The sequence below is a fragment of the Dipodomys ordii genome, unplaced genomic scaffold (genome assembly GCF_000151885.1).
Source record: "Dipodomys ordii isolate 6190 unplaced genomic scaffold, Dord_2.0 Scaffold41, whole genome shotgun sequence".
In the NCBI taxonomy this organism is placed as follows: Eukaryota; Metazoa; Chordata; class Mammalia; order Rodentia; family Heteromyidae; genus Dipodomys; species Dipodomys ordii.
In genome coordinates, this window is record NW_012267257.1 from 14,512,929 (window position 1) to 14,534,222 (window position 21,294).

The window sequence follows — 21,294 nt, forward strand, 5'->3', positions numbered from 1 at the left end:
TTTAACTCTTTGAGGATTTTTTTTTCTCTCCTTAGTATATAATCTAAGAATTGAATTTCCAGAATGTATCACAACTGTGTTTAACTCTTTGAGGAACCTCTTTGACATAGCCACTAGCAGTATATGAGGGTTTTTTCTTCTTATCAACAGTAGTTTTTATTGTTAAAAATGGGACTTATGTTGGGTGCTGGTGGCTCACACCTGTATTCCTAGCTATTCAGGAGGCTGAGATCTGAGGCTCAAAGTTCAAAGCCAGCCCTGAGGAAAGTCCTCTTGAGACTCTTATTCCCAATTAACCACTCAACAACTGGAAGTGGTGCTGTGGTTCAAATGGTAGGGGGCTAGCCTTGAGCACAAAGAGGCTCAGGAACAGTACCTTGAGTTCAAGACCCACAACCAACCAAAAAAAAAATAGGGAGGGGGGAACCTCAGGATTTGGGAAATACTCTTATCACTGAACCACAGCCTCAGAACCTCAATGCTAGCTTTTAAAGGAAACTTCTACCCCTGAGTGTGCTGACTAGGCTATGGTTCTACCATTTGAGTTACCCCTCTAGTCTGGGTTTTTGCTGGCTGTTTTGGAGACAGAGCTCCATATACTTTTCTGTTCAGATTGACCTTGATCCTCTGTATCTTAACCTCCTGAATAGCTAGGATAATAGACATGAGTCACCAGTGCCCAGCAAAAGAAACTTTCAAAGTAGCTATTAAAATACTTTTTGAGTCTGATTACAAGCTGACGCCTGTAATCCTAGCTATTTGGGAGGCTGAGATGTGAGGGTCATAGTTCAAAGCCAGCCCAGGCAAGAATGTCCATGAGATTCTTTTTTTTTTTTTGGTCAGTCATGGGGCTTGAACTTCTGGCCTGGGCACTATCCCTCAGCTCTTCAGCTCAAGGGGAGCCTGTATCACTTGACCCACAGTGCCACTTCAGGTTTTCTGAGTGGTTTATTGGAGATAAGAGTCTCAAGGAGTTTCCTGGCTAGGCTGGCTTTGAACTGTGATCCTTAGATCTCAGCCTCCTGAGTAACCAGGATTATAGGCATGAGCCACTGATGCCTAGCTCCATGATATTCTTATCTACAATTAACCACAAAAAGCTGGAAGTAGAGCTTTGGCTCAAGTTGTAGAGTGCTAGCCTTGAGACAGAAGCTCAGGGACAGCACCCGGGCCCTGAGTTCAAGCCCCAGGCCTGGCAAAAAACAACAACAAAAACACCATTTTGTTGTTGTTGTTATTGCCAAGTATAAACCTTATAGGCATTTCCAAATTTATGTTGTTTAATTTTCTTTTATTACTCAAAAAACTTGATTAATTGAACAACAATTTTGGAATGCCTATTATGTGCCAGAGAATGTCTTACTATAGCTCTAAGTGCTCAGCAAAGCTCTGGAGCTTTCGAACAGAGGGCGGCATAGAATATAGAAATAAGATATATTAATAGGAAGGTGCTGCAGAGCTGGAGGTTTAGGTCAATGGCAGTACACTTGCTTACCATGAATGGGGGCCTCATCCTTTGAGCAAAGTCTTGAATAAGTGAAGATTAAGCCAGATTAGTTGCCTGGCAAGTATTTTGGGCAGAGAGAATAGTAAGAGCTGTGTAAATAACGGGCCTAGAGACAAGTGGAGGAAAAGAGCAGTAGGAGGTAAGGGGAGAGAAAGGACCATATGAATGTTTTCAGAAGTGTAATCCTTTCTGATTCTCAGAACAATAAGGGGAGTCAGGGCAGAGGTAGAGCGTGATGGGCGTACATTTTTAAAGGATGGCTTTGCTTACATAATCTGTTTTTAGAAATCTGAGTCTTGTCATTTTGGAACATAGTTCCTATCACTCTGTTAACAGTTTTATGAGATGCTTTCAGTTTGTAGGGCTATTTTTTTTTTTAACTCTGGGCCTGGGCACTGCCCCTCAGCTCTTCAGTTCAAGGCTAGCACTCTACCACTTGAACCACAGCGCCACTTCCAGCTTTTTCTGCTTATGTGGTGCTGAGGAATTGAAGCAAGGGCCTCATGCAAGGCAAGCGCTCTACCACTGAGCCACCTTCCCAGCCCTGGTAGGGCCTTTGTATTTTGTCTGATAGGCCTCTGCAGCATAGTTTTGGTTTCGATCAATCTGAGACCTTTATAGGATGACACCTCACACAGGAGTGAACTGTGGTGACAGTGGGAGGGGCCTGCAGAGTCCTGAAACCACCTAGAACTTCACTATTGGCCCTACCTTGCTCTTTGCTCTTTCTCCTTTCCCCAGTGAAAAAGCTTGAAAAGGAAAAGCTAGCTTCTACTCAGAAAGAGATTAGAAACTCCTGCTCCTCAGTGGTGTGATGCAAGGTTGATACCAATGAATGTCCCTATTCCTAGTAATTGTGGGGCTTGTTTGTTTAAAAGAAGATTGCTCCATTGCCTAGGCTCACCTTGATTTCCTTCCCAGGCCTACGCAGTCTTGCCACTTAAGCCTCCTGAGTAGCTGGAACTACAGGCAATGTACTACTTATGCCCTGCTACCAGAATTCTTTTTTTAAGAGCCATATACTGATTTGAGATATTTGTGTAGGTGACAGTGTGTGAAAGACACTGAGTTAAGCAATTTATCCGTATTTGGATACTTGGAGTGCTTATTGCAGGCACACAGCAAGAACAGGCATGATATATGAAAGACTGTGCGTTGTTTCTGTCCTACCATAGTACTGTCTATGTAGTCTTTCCCATCATCCCATCCCACCCTCAGCTTCTAGTCTTCGTCTGTACAACAAACTCAGACATTCTTCCTATGTGCATTGACCATCCCATGTACATTGATCATACCTCTCCTTCTGTGGCTTCCCGCTGGTCTTGGTATAGAACAGAACTCTTAAGCAGTACCTGAGGGTCTATCTTTGACTCCTGACTCTAACGCTGTCCCACCCCAAAACCCATACTGGTCACCCTGTGCAAAGGGCTCTTGCCTGGAAACACAAGATATTTTGTGGATGGTTAACTCGAGTTCATTGATAGCGCTCAGCATAGTGCTACTTTTTTTTTCCCCCTTCCAGTCCTGGAGCTGGAACTCAGGGCCTGGGCACTGTCCCTAAGTTTCTTTTGCTCAAGGCTAGCACTCTTACCACTTGAGTCACAGCGCCATCTCTGGCTTTTTCTGTGGTACTGAGCAATCAAACCCAGAGCTTCAATGCATACTAGCTAGGCAAGCAATCTGCCACTAAGCCATATTGCCAGCCCCTCACTGCTCCTTTTTTCCTCCCAGTCCTGGAACTTGAACTCTGGGCCTGGGCACTGTCCCTGAGCTTTTCAGCTTAAGGTGAGTGCTCTACCACTTGAGCCATAGCGCCACTTCTGGTTTTCTGTGGTTAATTGGAGACAAGAGTCTCACAGACTTTCCTTCCTGGTCTGGCCTGGCTTGGAATCATGATCCTCAGATCTCAGCTTTTCTAAGTAGCTAGGATTACAGACAGGTGTGAGCCACCAGCACCCAGCATCAATGCTACTTTTTAAGGAAGCTGTTCAAGACTAGGTTTGGTAGATAAGTGCTATGATTCAAGCCTGTAGCCTTAGCTGCTGCTGCTTCTTTTTCTCCCCTGCCCCCTTAATTGTGGAGCTTGAACTTGGGGCCTGGGTACTGTCCTTGAGCTCTTTTGCACAGGTCTAGTTCTCTACCATTTTGAGCCACAGTTCCACTTCCAAGATTTCTGTTGGTTAATTGGAAATAATAGTTTCACAGACTTTCCTGCCTAGGCTGGCTTCAAACTTAGCTCCTCAGATCTCAGCCTCCTCAGTAGTTAAGATTATAGGCATGAGCCACAGCTCATGAATTGCCTTATCTATAGGTTCTTATCTATCATATATTTCTAATAACTTGCTGAGGAAATAAAGCTATTTGTCTAATAGAATTTCCCAGAGTATACATTTTGATAGTTTATATAATATATTGTTTGTTCTCCTATGAATTGATGTACATTAGAGTTATGATCGCTTTAAAGGTTTATACAGTGACCTGTAACTTAACAGATTTAGATCAAGCATAAAGTACACATGCAAACACTAATGAGTTTTTTTATTACATCTTAGCATTGTGGGCATTTGTATTTCTCATGAGAGTTTATTTTGAGCTATTTGAGGGAGGGATGTGTACAGTAGTGAATCTTAGGCAGTTTCTAATAAATTTTCATCTGCCAGCTGAGTGTTCAGGTACATCTTTTATCTCTGCAACTCTGAAAATCTTCTTTCCTATGACCTATTATTTAGGAGGCTTGTTCTCTTTAGAGGCTAATTTTTTTAAAAAGTTGAAGTTAGAGCCAGGTGCCAGTGGCTCACGCCTGTAATCCTAGCTACGCAGGAGGCTGAGATCTGAGTATTGTGGTTCAAAGCCAGCCCGGGCAGGAAAGTCCGTGAGACTCTTATCTCCAATAAATCACTAAAAAACTGGAAGTGGCACTGTGGCTCAAGCGGTAGAGTACTAGCCTTGAGCTGAAGAGCTGAGGGACAGTGCCCAGGCCCAGAGTTCAAGCCCCACGACCGACAAAAAAAAAAAAAAAGGTTGAAGTCAGTAGTGCCTCTGTTCAGGTGCCTACTATATGCTTACAAGTTTATAACCTGGGAAAGGCCTCAGTGTTGTCTCTCTCTCTAAAATGTGAATAATTCACTCACTGGGAAGATTAAACGAGTAATTCATATGAAGTGTTAGAGCAATCTCTGACTCAAATTTTCATTGTCAGAGCATTTAAAAAAGCAGGCATTAATCGTAATTACTTTTTTTTCAGACAGTTAAATTGAATGAAACACAGGTACTTATATTGTTATTGTCACTCCTGATTTTGGAATTCATCCACCTTTCCAGAATGAATTTTCCAACCTTCCCATACACCACCACTTTTTTTTTTTAAGTGTGTTGTTGAGGATCCAGGGCCTTGCAAATGCTAGACAAATTCTCACCACTAAGCTGTATCAACTTCAATTTTGTCACTATAGATGTAGATGAGGAAACAGATTCAGAAAAGGTATAGAAATTTATCTAGAGTTGAACAAAAATCAGACACAGGGCTAGGATTTAAATTTTCGTTTCTGACTGACTTGATCAGACTATTTTACATCAAACTGGGAGAGTTCATCTAAGCTGTTTTTTGTTTTTGTTTTCGTTTTGATGCTAAGGACTGAACAAACTCAGGGACTTGGCATTTGCTCGACAAGCACTTTTCCACTGAGCTAAATCAATAACCCCAGTTCTTTGTGCCTTGGCTAGGTGTTTTTCTTAGGAGGGATATATGATCATTCTTATAATGCTTTTTTTTGGTCTGTCGTGGGGCTTGAACTCTGGGCTTGGGCGCTATCCCTAAGCTCTTCAGCTCAAGGCAAGCGCTCTTCGGCTTGAGCCACAGCATCACTTCCGGTTTTCGAATGGTTTATTGGAGACAAGAGTCTCATGGACTTTCATTGCCTGGGCTGGCTTTGAAACATGATTCTCAGATCTCAGCCTCCTGAGTAGCTAGGATTACAGGCGTGAGCCACTGGCGCCCGGCTATAATGCTTTATAATGCTCAGCTTCCTTGTATTCGTTGAAATTGAACTTTCATACTTTGTGAATTGAGTGTAGTATTAGAATCTGATGGCCTCTCTTTCTTCTAGGTTGCCAGCATACTTTGTTGTCCCCACCCCTCTTCCTGAGGAGGATGTGAAACGCTTTCAGGGTCATGGCATACCAGTAAGTTCATCTGGAAATGCTAAGAGGCTTTGGTTGCTCACTGGCCCATCCAAACGAAGTGATCCTACTTAAAGCCTTGGCTTTGGTATTCAAGAGTTTGTCCTCAGTCCAAGAATAATCCAGAAATAACATAGAAACTCCCTAGAGAAGTCTCTTGAACATGAGACGCCCTGAGACAGTTTTAAAGTTCTCACAGATGCACTTAAGTTTTTAGCAGTGACACTGAAAAGCTGGAAGAAGATTATAATATTGTTTCCTATGGAAAGCAAAACTGGTTTAACACCTAAGTCATTTTGAACCTTAGCTGACCACTCTTAAGAGTGGTAGGATTGTGCTTTATTTGGGTTGGCACTACGAATCTTGGTATAGTGTGGTTATTCTTTCTTCCAGAGATGACAAGAATTGCTTCTTCATTTTCACAGAATAGTATGGGATGGGAACAATATTAAGTGTGTCACTGATGAAAGAAACCAAGACTGTGGTAGCCACTCCCGTTTCTAATTGGTGGCTGTGAGTTCCTGAGCCTACAAGGAATTTAGTAATGAATGAGAATTACAAGTAAATGCTGCACTGTACAGATAGCTTTTTCACTAAAATGGTCATTCCCATATGGGAAGAAAGATGGTGAAGCAAGCCCAGAAGCTCCTGAAGCCAGAAAGATAATAAGCACAGCATTGCTGTGAACCAGAGATTCTGTCTAGTCCAGGGCAGCTATTTAGTAGCAGCCCATTTGTTCCATGAGGGACTATGGGCCCAGTGTTCCCAATATGGCCACATTTTTTTTGTTTTCATTTATTTTCTTTATTTAAGTTGTTGTACAAAGGAGTTGCCATTTAACAAAGTAGCTTATATATATAATATATATATATATATATATATATATATACACACACACACATATAATGCATTTTGACTAATGTCATCCCTGTCAATGTTCTACCCATCCCTCCCATCCTATCTCTTCTCTCACTTTTTTTTTTTGTGTGTGTTGTTGTTAGTTATGGGGCTTGGGTGCTGTTTCTCAGATCTTCAAGCTCAAGGTGAGCACTCTACCACTTGAGCCACAGCGCCACTTCCAGTTTTCTGGTGGTTTTATTGGAGATAGAGTCTCATGGCCTTTCCTTTCCGGGCTGGCTTTGAACTGCGATCCTCAGATCTCAGCCTCCTGAGTAGCTAGGATTACAGGCGTGAGCCACCGGCGCCCAGCTTCTCCCTTTTTTTAAATTTTGTAGGATATACATTTAATTCTTGACTACATTCCTCCCCACTCCTTCTCTTCCTCTACCCCCCTTACCTCTTCCCCACTCACCCCTTTCAAGTACCCATTTCCTGGTGTTCATTTTGTTCAACTTTAACTTTATGTTTCTAAGGCAAAGTTCTAATCTACCATACTTTCTTTAGTTAATACATTTGTATATACTTGCATACCACTCAAGATATTTACTTAGAGGCTTATAAATTAATTCCACAAGAGGAAAAGCATACATCCTTTGTCTCTCTGGACTTGATTTACTTCACTTAACATAATTCTTTTAGGTCTTTCCATTTCTTTTTTTTTGGGGGGGGGTCCGGTTGTAGGGCCTGAACTCTGGGTCTGGCCGCTGTCCCTCAGCTCTTCATCTCAAGGCTAGCGCTCTACCACTTGAGCCACAGTGCCACTTCCGGCTTTTTTCCTTTTGCTTATGTGGTGCTGAGGAAATGAACCCAGGGCCTCATGCATGCAAGGCAAGCGCTCTACCACTGAGCCACCTTCCCAGCCCTGTCTTTCCATTTCTTTACAAATGATTCAATATCACTTTCTCTAATGAAAGTGTAAAATTCCTTTGTGTATACTCTGGTCTGATTTCATACCTTGGCGATGGTGAATAATGCTGGTGGTTGTGTTGGTGATTTTCCTATATCTTTGTGGATAATCTTTTGGATAAATGCCCAGGAGTAATATGCTGGATCATAGGGTAGTTCTATGTTTAATTTTTTCAGGAACCAACATATTGCTTTCCACAAGTTTACATTCTCACCAGCAGTGTATTACAGTTCTCTTTTGGTCACATCCTTGCCAGCATTTGTTATTAGTTGTTTTTTTTATAATGGCCATTCTAACTGGGGTAAGGTAGAATCTCAGTGTTATTTTGATTTGCATTTCCTTTATGGTCAGAGATATTGAACATTTCTTTTCTTTTCTTTTCTTTTTTTGCTGGTTATAGGGGCTTGAACTCTGGGCTTGGGCACTCTCTCTCAGCTCTTCAGCTCAAGGTGAATGTTCTACTGCTTGAGCTACAGCGCCACTTGCGGTTTTCTAGTGGTTTATTGGAGATAAGAGTCTCACAGGCTTTCCTGCCGGGCTGGCTTTGAACCATGATCCTCAGATCTCAGCCTCCTGAATAGCTAGGATTATAGGCATGAGCCACTGGTGCCCGGCTTGAACATTTCTTAATGTGTCTATTGGCCGGTTTTACTTCTACTTCTGAGAAGTCTCTCTTTGTCTCATTAGCCTGCTTATTAATTGGGTTATTGGTTCTTTAAGGGCTTAATTTTTAAGCTCTGTGTGTATTCTGAATATTAAGTCATTCTCTGATGCAAAGCTGGCAACAAAGCTCTATACTGTAGGCTGTCTTTAGCTTGTTGGCTATTCCTTTGCTGTGCAGAAGTTTTAGTTTGATACAATTCCATTTATCAAGTCTTCCTTTGATTTGCTGTGTTCTGATTCTTTACTGAGAAAGTTTCTGCCTATGCCAAGTAGTCTTAATGTTTCTTCTATTCCTTCTTGTAATAGTTGCATGGTTTCAGGTCTGACATTGAGGTGATAGATACAGATTCAGTTTTTGCATGTGGATATCCAGTTTTCCCAGCACCACTTGTTGAAGAGGCTGTCTTTTGTGTTTTTGGCTATAGGTCTGTGGGTTTATTTCTGGGTCTTCTATTCAGTTTCATTGATTCTCAGGCTTGTTTTTGTACCAGTACCTAACTGTCTTCATTACTATAGCTCTGTAGTAGAGTTTGAGGTTTGTTATTTTTATACCTCCAGCACGACTTTTTCTACTCAGTATTCTAGACCTTCTTGTGGTTCCATATGAATTGTTGGATTATTTTCTCTGTCTCATTGAAGAATGGTGTTGGTATTTTGATGGGTATTACATGAATTTGAATAATAAGGCAAGAAAAAGACAAATAGGGAAAGAAAAGATCCAAATAGGGAAGGAAGAAGTAAAATTATCCCTGTTTGCATATAACATAATCCTATATTTAAAGAACACCATAAACTCTTTCCCCAAGCTACTAGAACTGATTTAAAAACTTTGGTAAAGTAGCAAGATATAAAATCAGTCCATTAAAATCAGTAGCTTTGGGCTAGGAAGGTGGCTTAGTGGTAGAGTGCTTGTCTTTCATGCATGAGGCTCTGGGTTCAATTCCTCAGCACCACATAAGCAGAAAAGGCTGGACGTGGCACTGTGGCTCAAGTGGTAGAGTACTAGCCTTGAGCTGAAAAGCTAAGGGACAGCTCCCAGGCCCAGAGTTCAAGCCCTATGATTGACCAAAAAACAAATAAAAGTAAAAATCAGTACCTTTGAGCTGGGAATGTGACAGTGGTAGAGTGCTTGCCTAGCATGCATAAAGCCCTGGGTTCCATTCCTCAGTACAGAAAAAGCTGGAAGTGGTGCTGTGGTTCGGTAGAGTGCTAGCCTTGAGCAAAAGAAGTTCAGGAACAGTGCTTAGGCCCTAGTTCAAGCCCCAGGACTGACAAAAAAAAAACAGACAAACAAAACAGTAGCTTTTCTGTATGTCAACAAATGAGACTGAAGTCAGGAAAGTAACTCGTTTGTAATAGTCTCAAAAAACCAAGGCCTAGGAATTATCTTGACCATGGATATCAAGGACTTATAAAGTAAAAAACTATAAAAAACTTATAGAAGGAACTCTATGAAGGCATAAGGAAGTGGATAGGCCTTCCACCAAGACAGTCTTGGTCATCTTTATGCTCTCACAACCTAGTGCAGTGCTTTCCCTGTTGAGTCCCCACCATACAGTATTGATTGAGTAGTCACTCTGTTCTCCTGGTATACACACTCCATTGATGAGAGCTGCACTCTGCCATCCACTAGAGCATGACTGGTAGAGTCACACTGAAGCTACAACTTGGGAAAGTTCTTCAAGTCACTCTGAGCCTGAGGTTTTTGCTTGAAGTGAAGATAATAACCATACCTATCACTGGGAGTCACTCTGAGACTTAAATGAATTAGCACCTGTAAAATGCCTGACACTTAAGTTATACTCCAGTGATAGCTGCTGTCCTAATCATAACGATAAAAATAATGTTGTTATCATCATCTAGGTTATCAGCACTAAAGCCAAGTCAAAGGTGATTGGTAGACCATATGCAAGTCTAAATCTGACTACCTAATACTTTTATTTTTTTTTAAGACTAAATCAGTGTTTTTATTGAGGAAATCCTCTGGGGCTTGTGTATGTGCAACTATTTCTTATTGAAGTGACAAAGTTCCCTGTCTGCACTGAAATACTAAGCTTACCTGCTCCCTTTTGGTTGTGAATATTCCATCTAGCAAACATTTTTCTCCTCTGCAGATATGGTGTTGGTCCTGCCACAATGGAAGTGCCCTTTTGAAAATGTCAGCACTGCCCAAAGAACAGGATGATGGCATTTTGCAAATCCAGAAGAGCTTCTTGGATGGGTCAGTACTCATTCATTCTACATTTGTTCTTGTCTAGTTCAGTTCTTGTTTTTTAAGTAGGAAATAGTTCTTAGTAGTGTGTCCACCTCTGTTTACATGCTGATACTCAGTGCCAGAGGAATACAAGTTGCAGACATTTTTAAAATTATTTTGAAAGGAATCAATATAACAGTTATTAGGAATGTCAGCTGCACTGTTTTTAGAGATGCATGCTGAAGTATGCATGATGTCTATTATATTAACACCTGGGCAAATCTAGGTCATAGCATATATCATTGTACTATTGTCTTGTACGTTTCAGAAATCCTTTTTTCTTTTCTTTTCTTTTTTTTTTGCCAGTCCTAGGGCTTGAACTCAGAGCTCGGGTAGTGTCCCTGAGCTTTTTTTTTTTTGCTCAAGGCTTCCACTCTACTACTTGAGCCAGCATCACTTCCGACCTTTGTGTTTATATGATACTGAAGTATTGAACCCAGGGCTTCATGCATGCTAGGAAAGCACTCTACCACTAAGCCACATTCCCAGCCCATGTGTAAAACTTTTCAAAATAAAATTTTAAGCTAGCCACTGGTGGCTCATGCCTGTAATCTTCACTATTCAGGAGGCTGAGATCTGAGGATTGTGGTTAAAAGCCAGTCCAGGCAGGAAAGTCTTGTGAGATTCCAATTCTGAAAACCAGAAATAGAGCTGTGCCTTGACCAGTAGCCTTGGTAGAGCAGTAGCCTTGAGCAAAATAGCCCTGAGATCTCAGGCCCTGAGATCTAGCCCCACAACTGACAAAAACTAAATAAATATATAAAAATTTGAAAAATCCAAAGTCAATAAATTAAAAACAACAAAAAAGTAAGCTCTGGAGTTAAATTTTTGGCTCACATCATGGCTCTTTTCAGTTGAGAACCTTGATAACCCTGGACTGGACAATTCTACTCTTTGACCGCATGTCCAAATCCATTGTTTGAGGACACAGTCTTAAAGCAGGTTCCTTATAGATGAGGGTTTAGTAGGAGATACCTTCAGGCCTCTTAGCACAGGTCATGGTGGTACTCAAGAAAAGCAAGCTATTGTAAATTCGTATTTGCTCTTCTAATCTCATGTTACTTTTTGATGCCTAGAATTTACAAGACCATCCACAGGCCACCCTATGAAATTGTTAAAACTGAAGATCTATCAAGCAACTTCCTATCCTTGCAGGAAATCCAGACTGCATACTGTAAATTTAAGCAGCTATTTCTGATAGGTGAGAAGAAACTTTCTGTCAAATGGGGAAAGACATGCCACATGGATCAGGTGAAAGTTAGTGCCTTTTCCCTGGGTTCCTTTTGATGGTATGCAGAGCTCCACAGCCTTGAGGGTCCCTGTCATGCAGTGGAAGAGTCTGGAAGCCCCTCTCCCCCTCTCCAAGCATCTCCCCCTGGCCTTCTCACTGTTGGAGTAGTCATACAGCTGCTCTTCTCTCTTTCTCAGCTTCCCACACCACCCAGTGGTAAGCATTTTAGTCTTGTAAGTTTGTGGACTATGAAGTTTGTATAGGCACTCACTTGGCAAATCATTTATAAAGAGAATGATTGATTTTTCCTTAATGGACTTTATTTTCCAGTGTGGAAATATCTTTTCTTTTCTTTTTTTTTTTTTGGTCAGTTATGGAGCTTGAACTCTGGGCCTGGGCACTATCCCTCAGCTCTTCAGCTCAAGGCTAGTGCTCTACCACTTGAGCCACAGCGCCACTTCCCATTTTCTGAGTGGTTTATTGGAGATAAAAGTCTTGGACTTTCCTGCCTGGGCTGGCTTTGAACAGCGATCCTCAGAACTCAGCCTCCTGAGTAGCTAGGATTACAGGCATGAGCCACCAGCTCTGGGCTTGTTGCTCTGATTCTGCCTTGAATACCTTCCTAAATGGCTTGAATCACCCACCTCTGTGTAGCCTTTAAGATTTCCCTATTTGGATGTTGAGTCCTGTCTTCCCTAGATGGAAAAGTTCTGCTGGTACCTGAGCTTGTTCCTGGGTATGTCCATATAAGGTCTGGCATTTTGTCTTCATGGTGGGGGCGGGGGACAATGAAGTCCCCCCTCAGGTGATGGACACACTTCAATCCCTGGAGGCTGGGGGACTTTCTAAACCTGTCAGTCCAGTACGTGGAACTGAGAGTTTCCTATGGCCCTGCCCCGGGACCCTGTGTAGGCCCAGACCAGGTCAGGCCCCACTACGCTATGCTATATGTCTCCGTGTTTGTGACCTGTCTCCTGGCTCTTCTCTGTCACCATGGCATCCCATGGCTCTCCATTGGAGCTGAATTGGTTTGTTGGTATTGTTTTTGGTTTTGTTCTTTCTTTCATCTTGGCCTTCATGGCTCAGTTTCCTAAGAGATCAGCTTGGCTGCTGGTCTTTGAGACCGGAGTCCACCATGCAGTCAGCAACCTTTTAATAACGACTCCAAGATTTCACCTATCAAAATGTGGCTTCTCTGTTTTCTCACCTTACAACAGAACCATGATCCACTTGATCATAGCTTTCCAAGTAATTAGTAATGCAGGCATGAACCACTGCATCTGGCTCATTGTTTTTTTTTCTTTTCTTTTCTTTCAGTACTTGGGGCTTTGATCAGCTGTTCTACCACTTCAGCCATTTCCAACCCAATTTTTCTTTTTTTTTGTGTGTGTGGGTCGTGGGGCTTGAACTCTGGGTCTGAGCGCTATCCCTCAGCTCTTCAGCTCAATAGGCTAGCGCTACAGCGCCACTTCTGGTTTTCTGGTGGTTTATTGGAGATAAGAGGTTCACGGACTTTCTTGCCCAAGGCTGGCTTTGAACTGCAATCCTCAGATCTCAGCCTCCTGAGTAGCTAGGATTACAGGCATGAGCCACCGGCGCCTGGCTCCAATTCTTATTCTTGAATGAGTCTTTACTCTGTGAGGTTTTGTCATGCTTATAGGTAACTTTTTCCTAACTTGGATATTTTAGCCTAGTAAATTCTTAACTATTTTAGGGTTATTCAGCTGACATTTATTTAATTTCCCCTATATATTATGTCAAGCATTACTGATAAAAAGGAATATGAAGCCAAGCACTGCTGACCCACACCTTTAATACTAGCTACTTAAGATCTGAAAGAGTTTGAAGCCATCACGAGTAGGAAAGTACACTAGACTCCATCTCCAAAATAACCAGCTAAAAGTTGGGCTGAAGGCATGCCGCTAGTGGTAGAGTACCAGCTAAGCAATCAGTCTGGGCAAGTTCAGGGTCCTAAATTCAAGCCCTGGTATTGGTAGGGGGAATAAAAGTGACTGTAACACAAAAAAAAAAACTAAGCTCTTATAAGGGAAACAAGCATTGAAGTGAGGGGAACAGAGTCCTGGTGCCTCTTGCTTGGTGGAGGGAGCTCTCCACCCAGTGCTGAAAAGCCTAGCAGTGAGAGAGGCCATTCATTGAATTGCAGACCTAATTCTGGTGAGCTGGGAGAGCTCTGCTTCTGCATGTCAGAGCCTTAGGAAAGCTTTGCATAGAGAATGCTCCGATTCTGCTTTGATTGCCTCTCTAAATGGCTTGAATCACCCAATTCTGAGTAGCCTTTAAGATTTCCCCTATATGGGAAAGTTAAGGTGTATCTTCCCTTGATGGAAAAGTTCTGCTGGTACCTGAGCTTGTACCTGAGTATGTCCATATAAGGTCTGCTTTTGTAATGCTTGCTCTTCAGCTCAAGCATATGGTTTTTGTCTTTAAAGTCTTTTGTCCTGTAATCCTAGCTACTCAGTAGGCTGAGATTTTAGGATTGTGGTTCAAAGCCAGTCTAGGCAGGAAAGTTCATGAGACCCTTTATCTCCAATTATCTACCCCAGGGCTGGGAAGGTGGCTCAGTGGTAGAGCACTTGCCTTGCAAACATGAGGCCCTGGGTTCGATTCCTCAGCACCACATAAGCAAAAAGAAAAAAGCCGGAAAGTGGCACTGTGGCTCAAGTGGTAGAGTGCTAGCCTTGAGCTGAAGAGCTGAGGGACAGCACCCAGACCCAGAGTTCAGGCCCCACGACCGGACCCAAAAAAAAAAAAAGCTGCAATTATCTACCCCAGAAAACCGGAAGTGACGCTGTGGTTCAAGTGTTAGAATTCTAGCCTTGAGCTGAAGAGCTCAGGGACAGCACCGGGCCCAGAGTTCAAACCCCAGGAGAGAGAGAGAGAGAGAGACACACACACACACACACACACGAAAGAGTTCAAACCCCAGGAGAGAGAGAGAGACACACACACACACACACACACACACGAAAGGCTTTGTGTAAGCTCTGTTCAGGGCTGCTGGTCTTTGAGATGATAGTCTACCATGCAGAGCTTTCCAGTAAAGATTCCCATTTTGACCTCTCAAAAATGTGGCTTCTCTAAATCTCACAGACTGGATTTACCCTGCAACAGCATATGCCTATAAAAATGTTGGGATGGTTACTATAAGAAAGATCAGTAAGAAATAGGAACCCAGTGGGGCTGGGAAGGTGGCTCAGTGGTAGAATGCTTGCCTTACATGCATGAGGCCCTGGGTTTGATTCCTCAGCACCACATAAGTAGAAAAAGCCAGAAGTGGCGCTGTGGCTCAAGTTGTAGAGCACTAGCCTTGAGCTTAAGAGCTGAGAGACAGCGCCCAGGCCCCAGAGTTCAGGCCCCACGACCAACCGAAAAAAATAGAAAGAAAGAATAGGAACCTGGAGAAAAGACAATTTGATCCAAGATGGTGATTTTAGAATTGTGTTTTATTTTAATCACCCACGATTCCCTGGTATCTTTTGTTGATCTGAATTATTGTTATTGTTATTATTTTGAGATGAGGTCTTGCTATATTACCACATTGGTCTCAAACTCCTGGGCTCAAGTGATCCTCCTACTTTATCTTCCCAAGTAGCTTAGACTACATGTGTGCACTACTCTACTTAACTGGTTTGAAACTTTTCTTTCTTTCTTTCTTTCTTTCTTTCTTTCTTTCTTTCTTTCTTTCTTTCTTTCTTTCTTTCTTTTTTGTTGGCTTGGTTGGAAATTTTTAAATTAATACTTTGTTAAATTCAAGAGTTTCTGGGTTTTTTTTGTTTTGAGTTTTGGGTTTTTTTGTCGGTCGTGGGGCTTGAACTCTGGGCCTAGGTGCTCTCCCTCAGCTCTTCAGTTCAAGGCTAGCGCTCTACCACTCGAGCTACAGTGCCACTTCCAGTTTTCTGGTAGTTTTTATTGGCAATAAGAGTCTCACGGCCTTTCCTGTCCAGGCTGGCTTTGAACCGTGATCCTCAGATCTCAGCCTCCTGAGTAGCTAGGATTACAGGTGTGAGCCACCGGCGCCCAGCTGAGTTTCTGTTTTATAAGAGATATAAAGAGGAAATTATACTCGTATGCAAGTTATATGAACTCATATTCAAACTTCTACAAAGCCAGGTGTGATGACTCACACCTCTTAAGTTAGAGGACATCCTAGGCTATATACACAGACTTTGTTTCAAAAAGGAAAAAAAAGCCAGCCATAGTGGCTTACATCTTTACTCCTAGGTACTCAGGAGGTAGAGATTGGGAGGATCACAGTTTGCAGGCCAGCCTGGACAAAAGTTACCAAGACCTCATCTCAATAATAAAAAGCTTATGGGGGGGAGGGTGTACCTGTCGTACCAGCTGTACAGGAAGTCTAAGTAGAAAGATCATGATCTAAGCTGGCGCTGGTGGCTCACACCTGTAATCCTAGCTACTCAAGAGGCTGAGATCTGAGGATCACGGTTCAAAGACAGCCAGGTCAGGAAAGTCCGTGAGACTCTTATCTCCAATAAACCACTAGAAAAAAAACGGAAGTGGTGCTGTGGCTCAAGCAGTAGAGTGCTTGCCTTGAGCTGAAGAGCACAATGACAGTGCCCAGGCCAGAGTTCAAGCCCCACAACTGACCAAAAAAATAAATAAAGATCATGATCTAGGCCAGTCTGGACATAAATACAAGAACCTATTTGAAAAACAAGTAAAAGCAAACAAGAACTGGAGATGTGGTTCAAGTGGCAGAGTGCCTTCCTAGCAGGTATAAGGCCCTGAGTTCAGATCCCAAGACTACCAAAAAAACAAGAGTCTAGGCTTTGGTGGCATAGTCTTTGGTTGCCTATTTCCTGTCTAGCAATAGCAGTCTTGATGTTGATGGTTTTCTTCCTAAAACATGTTGAATTACACGGTAGACCATGGCTAGGCATCTCTTCTTTCAGTAACAAAGACCTCTTTGACTGCTATACCCTTTCAGAGACCTACAGTTCCAAAACTATTTCAGTGCAAGTTGAAGTTTTAAAATGCTCTTTGCTTAAAATGATGGAGTGTTGTGCCTAGCTTCTGCAGGTTGAGGCTGCGTCTGATCTGCACTGCACAGGGGAGTATCATGAGTGTTTTTTTGAAAGGCTGTCAGTAAACAATGACCTGATGTCTTTTTTTCTTTTTCAGATAACAGTACTGAATTCTGGGACACAGATATAAAATGGTTTTCTCTCCTAGAAAGTAGCAGCTGGCTTGATATCATCAGGTATTTATTTCAAACCATTGTTTTGCTCATAAATTTTACATTGTTTCATTTGAGTAGAGCAAATTTACACATAATTGATGTTTCAGAGTGGAATATTCTTTTGTTTGTTGAAGGACATAAAAGATGACAAGAGTACACTGAGAGTCATACATGGTTCTGGATGACAGGAATCAGTGTTATGGCAATGTCTACCAAATTCTTAAATGTCTCATTTTCCTTTTGTTGTTGTTGCCAGTACTGGGGCTTGGATTCAGGGACTTATGCTTTGGGCTAGCATTCTACTACCTTGGTTACACCTCCACTTCTATCCATTTTCTTTTTAAGAATTTCTTCTATATCTTTCTTGACTACTTGTTTTCTGCTACCTATTAATTGTTTCTTCTGAGAATCTTTAACATCTTGTATGAAACTCTCCATAGTTAAGTATTCTTAGATCATATTTCTACTCAGAGCCCAGCTAGATTATACATTTGCTATTTATTGTTTCTTTGCGTATTTGGTAGGAATTTACCAGCATACTACCTGTTTGTAAGGAAATGTACTCTGTAGATAAGACATTTCAAGACTAAAATATCAGATTTAACAACTCCAGCCTGTGACTGAGGCAGCTACGCTGGCCTCCCGGTGGAAACAGGATGAACTAGGAGATTGATTTTTCACTAAATACCTTTCTAAATTTTCTGCCTTATATGTATGCCAGCACATATGTATGGCAGATTCAGTTTCTAATAGGCAAAATAGTGTCTCTCACGGGCTGGAAATGTAGCTTAGTGGTAGAGTGCTTGCGTAGCATGCATGAAGCCCTGGGTTCGATTCCTCGGTACCACATAAATAAAAAAGGCCGGAAGTAGCACTGTAGTTCAAGTGGTAGAGCTCTAACCTTGAACAGAGAGGCTCAGGGACAGAGCCCAGGCCCTGAGTTCAAGCCCCAGGACTGGCAAAAAAGAAAAAAGAAAAAGAAAAGATAGTGTCTCTCAGAATCTGAATAGTGTAAGTGGTGATTATTTTCTCTTCTGGAGGATTTTAGCAAAAAAAATATATATATAAGAGGAAAACTACCCCTGGTAGTACTAAGCCCACAAACTAATGCTCCTGTTTCTTGCCTTTTTTCTGTTCAGACGTTGCCTGAAGAAAGCAATAGAGATTACAGAAAGTCTGGAAGCACAAAACATGAACGTTCTTCTTTTAGGTAATATATTTAAAACACAAAGCATGGGTTCCATTTTCCTTCACTTCAGATTCAATTTTTGTACATGTTACTTACTGGAAGTGGACTTGTGGTATAAATGGAACAAATGAGTATGAAAATCTTCTCCATTCCTTTCTCCTCAGCCTTGGAATCCCTTGCCTTGGATTTCAGTATTACAGTTTAAAATAAAATTCTTTCTCTTGGAACTTGGCAGTGCTATCATACCCCAAGAAGGATTTGTTTGGTATCTTTAGCAAAGCTCACATTTCTTTTTTGGTTTTTTGGTTTTTTACTTTTAAAGTGGAAACTGTAAGCATCTTATCTTACTGTTAATGCAAGCATTAATGCCAGAAATGTGAAGGTAATATTGCAAACTCAGAATTTTTATAAATTCATGAAATTTCCACTTTCCAATTTATACAGTTTTATATCATACTACTTCTCTTGTGTTTTTCTGCAGTTATTCTGTATGGCTTCTTTGGGATCATTTAAGCCATCCTAACACACAAAGTTTGCATTTCTTATTGTTTGGGGTTTGGGGGATTGTTTTGGTTTTTAATAATATCGAGCTTAAACTCAGGGCTTCACAGACTCTTAAACTCTAAGGTAGCTGGGCAGAGGAAGACTTGAGTTTGAGGCCCACCTGGGCAAAGTTAGCAAGATCCTGTGTTGGGAAGAAAAGGGGGAGGGAAGGAGGGAAAGAGGAAGGAAAATAGGTATGTGGCTCAAGAAGCTATGGATCCATTCCCCAGTACCACAAGACAAATAACTGAAAAGACAAATACATGGCTGTAGGTGTGTTATTTTCTCTGAGTCTTGAGTGTTAAATAAGTATATGAATGGGCTTTTACCGTGGGGATTTTGTGAAGTGCATTGTAGGTGGGCACATAAAAGCAGACCAAGGAGAATTTCTCCTCTAGACCAGTCAAGGAAAAGCAGGTGCATCCATGCTCCTCAAACAAAAAAAGAAGGAGCTTTCTGGCTTTAAAATGTGATCATAGCCGGGCACCGGTGGCTCATGCCTGTAATCCTAGCTACTCGGGAGGCTGAGATCTAAGGATCGTGGCTCAAAGCCAGCCTGGACAGGAAAGTTCATGAGACTTTTTTTTTTCTTGGTCCGGTCATGGGGCCTGAACTCTGGGCCTGGGCGCTGTCCCTCAGCTCTTCAGCTCAAGGATAGTGCTCTACCACTTAAGCCACAGCGCCACTTCCGGCTTTTTTCTTTTTGCTTATGTGGTGCTGAGGAATCGAACCCAGGGCCTCATGCATGCAAGGCAAGCGCTCTACCACTGAGCCATCTTCCCAGCCCCATCATGAGACTTTTATCTCCAATTAACCACCAGAAAATCGGAGTAGCACTGTGACTCAAGTAGTAGAGTGCTAGCCTTGAGCTAGTATAGGATTAGGAGTGGAGCTCATAGGTGTGAGAAGTAACTGAGCCTTGGAACAGTGAGTCCAATGTGAGGCTTGAATTCAAGAGGCAGGAATTTCCACTTGCTTAGAAGCTGCCGGGTTGTCCTGTCATGATTTCACTCTTGTATGGCACATCTGGATGCCCATGGACCGGAGTGGATTTCTAGTACTTCACTTACTCAGTGAGCATATCCATACTGAGCACCGTCATATGCCAGAACCTGCCCTAGACAGGCTAGAAGCAGTGTGTCCGGCTCTGAAAACTCACTTTGTGTTCCACTGGTCCCTGCTGTAGGGAATAAGAGCTTTTAGTAGTGGATCTTAGTGTTGGGAACCTACTGTAACCTATGCATGTGAGATCACTACAGCTTTAATACTGTCTGCCCTCCTTCCTCTTGGCATTGCTAATGGCCCTCCCAGAGGAGAACGCCTCCGACCTCTGCTGCCTCCTTTCCTCTCTGGTACAAGTGATGATGGACCCCCACTGTCGGACCAGGACTGGTTTCCAGAGCCTTGTACAAAAGGAGTGGGTCATGGGTGGCCACTGTTTCTTGGATCGTTGCAACCATCTCCGCCAGAATGACAAAGAAGAGGTGAGTTTCCTCAGGGCAGACTGCCTAGTCTCAGTACAGTCCTCACATATGGGATTTCTGTTTGCAATGTGAGTGTCTCATTTGAGTTTGATTTCAAATGCTTTAAGTAGTATTGAAACCTTTCCTGGGGGACAAAGGTATTATAACAAGTATGTTCACAGTCTTCTAAGTTACATCACTGAAGGTATGCATATATTTCGTTGTGGAAGTAGTGTTGGCTTTGTGCCACTTAAATATAAAGTAACCCAGTGTGTTGTAGACAGATTCCAACACATTCTGCAAATTAAACTTTGCAATAAGTAGATAGTCAGTGGTGTGCAGGACTGTGCCACAGCCTCTTCTGGGTCTTGCTACATTGCCCAGGCTGACCTTGAGCTCAAAATCTTCCTGCTTCCCAAGTAGCTGGGATTACAGGGAGGTGCCACCATGCCTAGCTTCCTTTTGTCTAAGTAAATGGCTTTAGGCCTGGGCCTCTATGGTTAGGCTAGAGATTCAGCATTCTAGTTCACCTCCAGATGGTATATTTGGCAGCTATGTTAACTCCCATAGCTACTTCATTGGTGACTGGTAGAAGGAAAATGAAAGTAGACCTACTATTAGTGCAACTTGTGTTATTTATTTCACAGAGTCAGCATATTTTATCTATGGTGCAGAACAGCTTGGCACAATTATCATGAGAATAAGGAGCTGTGATCTCTGCCCTTCAGGGATTGATAGATTCCTGTTAGTAGGCCTAATCTGTACTCCTCTGTGTGCCACTGAGCTGTAGAGAACTCGCTGTTCCTATGCTTGGAAAGGATTTAGAAGACTAATTTAAAAAGTGATGAGATTCATGAAGCATGATAAGCTGAAAGAGATGACATTGTATGGAGAGGGGTATGATTTTGCCTGTCTAGAGAAAAGCACCGGATCCAGTGGGAAAAGAAGCCAAGAGGAGCTTGATTTGTTTACCCAGCCCTCGGAAGATCTCTCCTGTTTCTAACCCCTTTCCCTGACTGTACAGTTAGGTCCACACATTGTATGTTCTATTAATGATATACGAGGTATGAAGTAGAGTTGCAGAATGAATGATTCTTAGCATCTCAGCACTGACATATAAAAATTTGAAAAGAAGGGTTGGAGGGATGGCTCAGTTGGTAGAGCACCAACCAATGAGCGAAAGCATCAGGTATTGACTGAGTCTCAGTTTCAGACTTAAAAAAAAGTTTTAAAGGAAAAC

At 42.2% G+C, this 21,294-nt stretch overlaps 1 protein-coding gene across 1 annotated transcript in view; it reads left to right on the forward strand.

Moving 5' to 3' along the window:
• Positions 1 to 21,294, forward strand: part of Mtmr12 (myotubularin related protein 12) — a 72,907-nt gene that overhangs the window by 44,590 nt on the left and 7,023 nt on the right. Inside the window, exons 7-14 of the mRNA XM_013018531.1 lie at positions 2,249 to 2,316; positions 3,261 to 3,292; positions 5,614 to 5,689; positions 10,271 to 10,377; positions 11,487 to 11,611; positions 16,802 to 16,880; positions 17,999 to 18,069; positions 19,903 to 20,075. Of these exons, the coding sequence (XP_012873985.1) occupies positions 2,249 to 2,316; positions 3,261 to 3,292; positions 5,614 to 5,689; positions 10,271 to 10,377; positions 11,487 to 11,611; positions 16,802 to 16,880; positions 17,999 to 18,069; positions 19,903 to 20,075 (731 nt within the window). The remainder of the gene's footprint in view (positions 1 to 2,248; positions 2,317 to 3,260; positions 3,293 to 5,613; positions 5,690 to 10,270; positions 10,378 to 11,486; positions 11,612 to 16,801; positions 16,881 to 17,998; positions 18,070 to 19,902; positions 20,076 to 21,294) is intronic.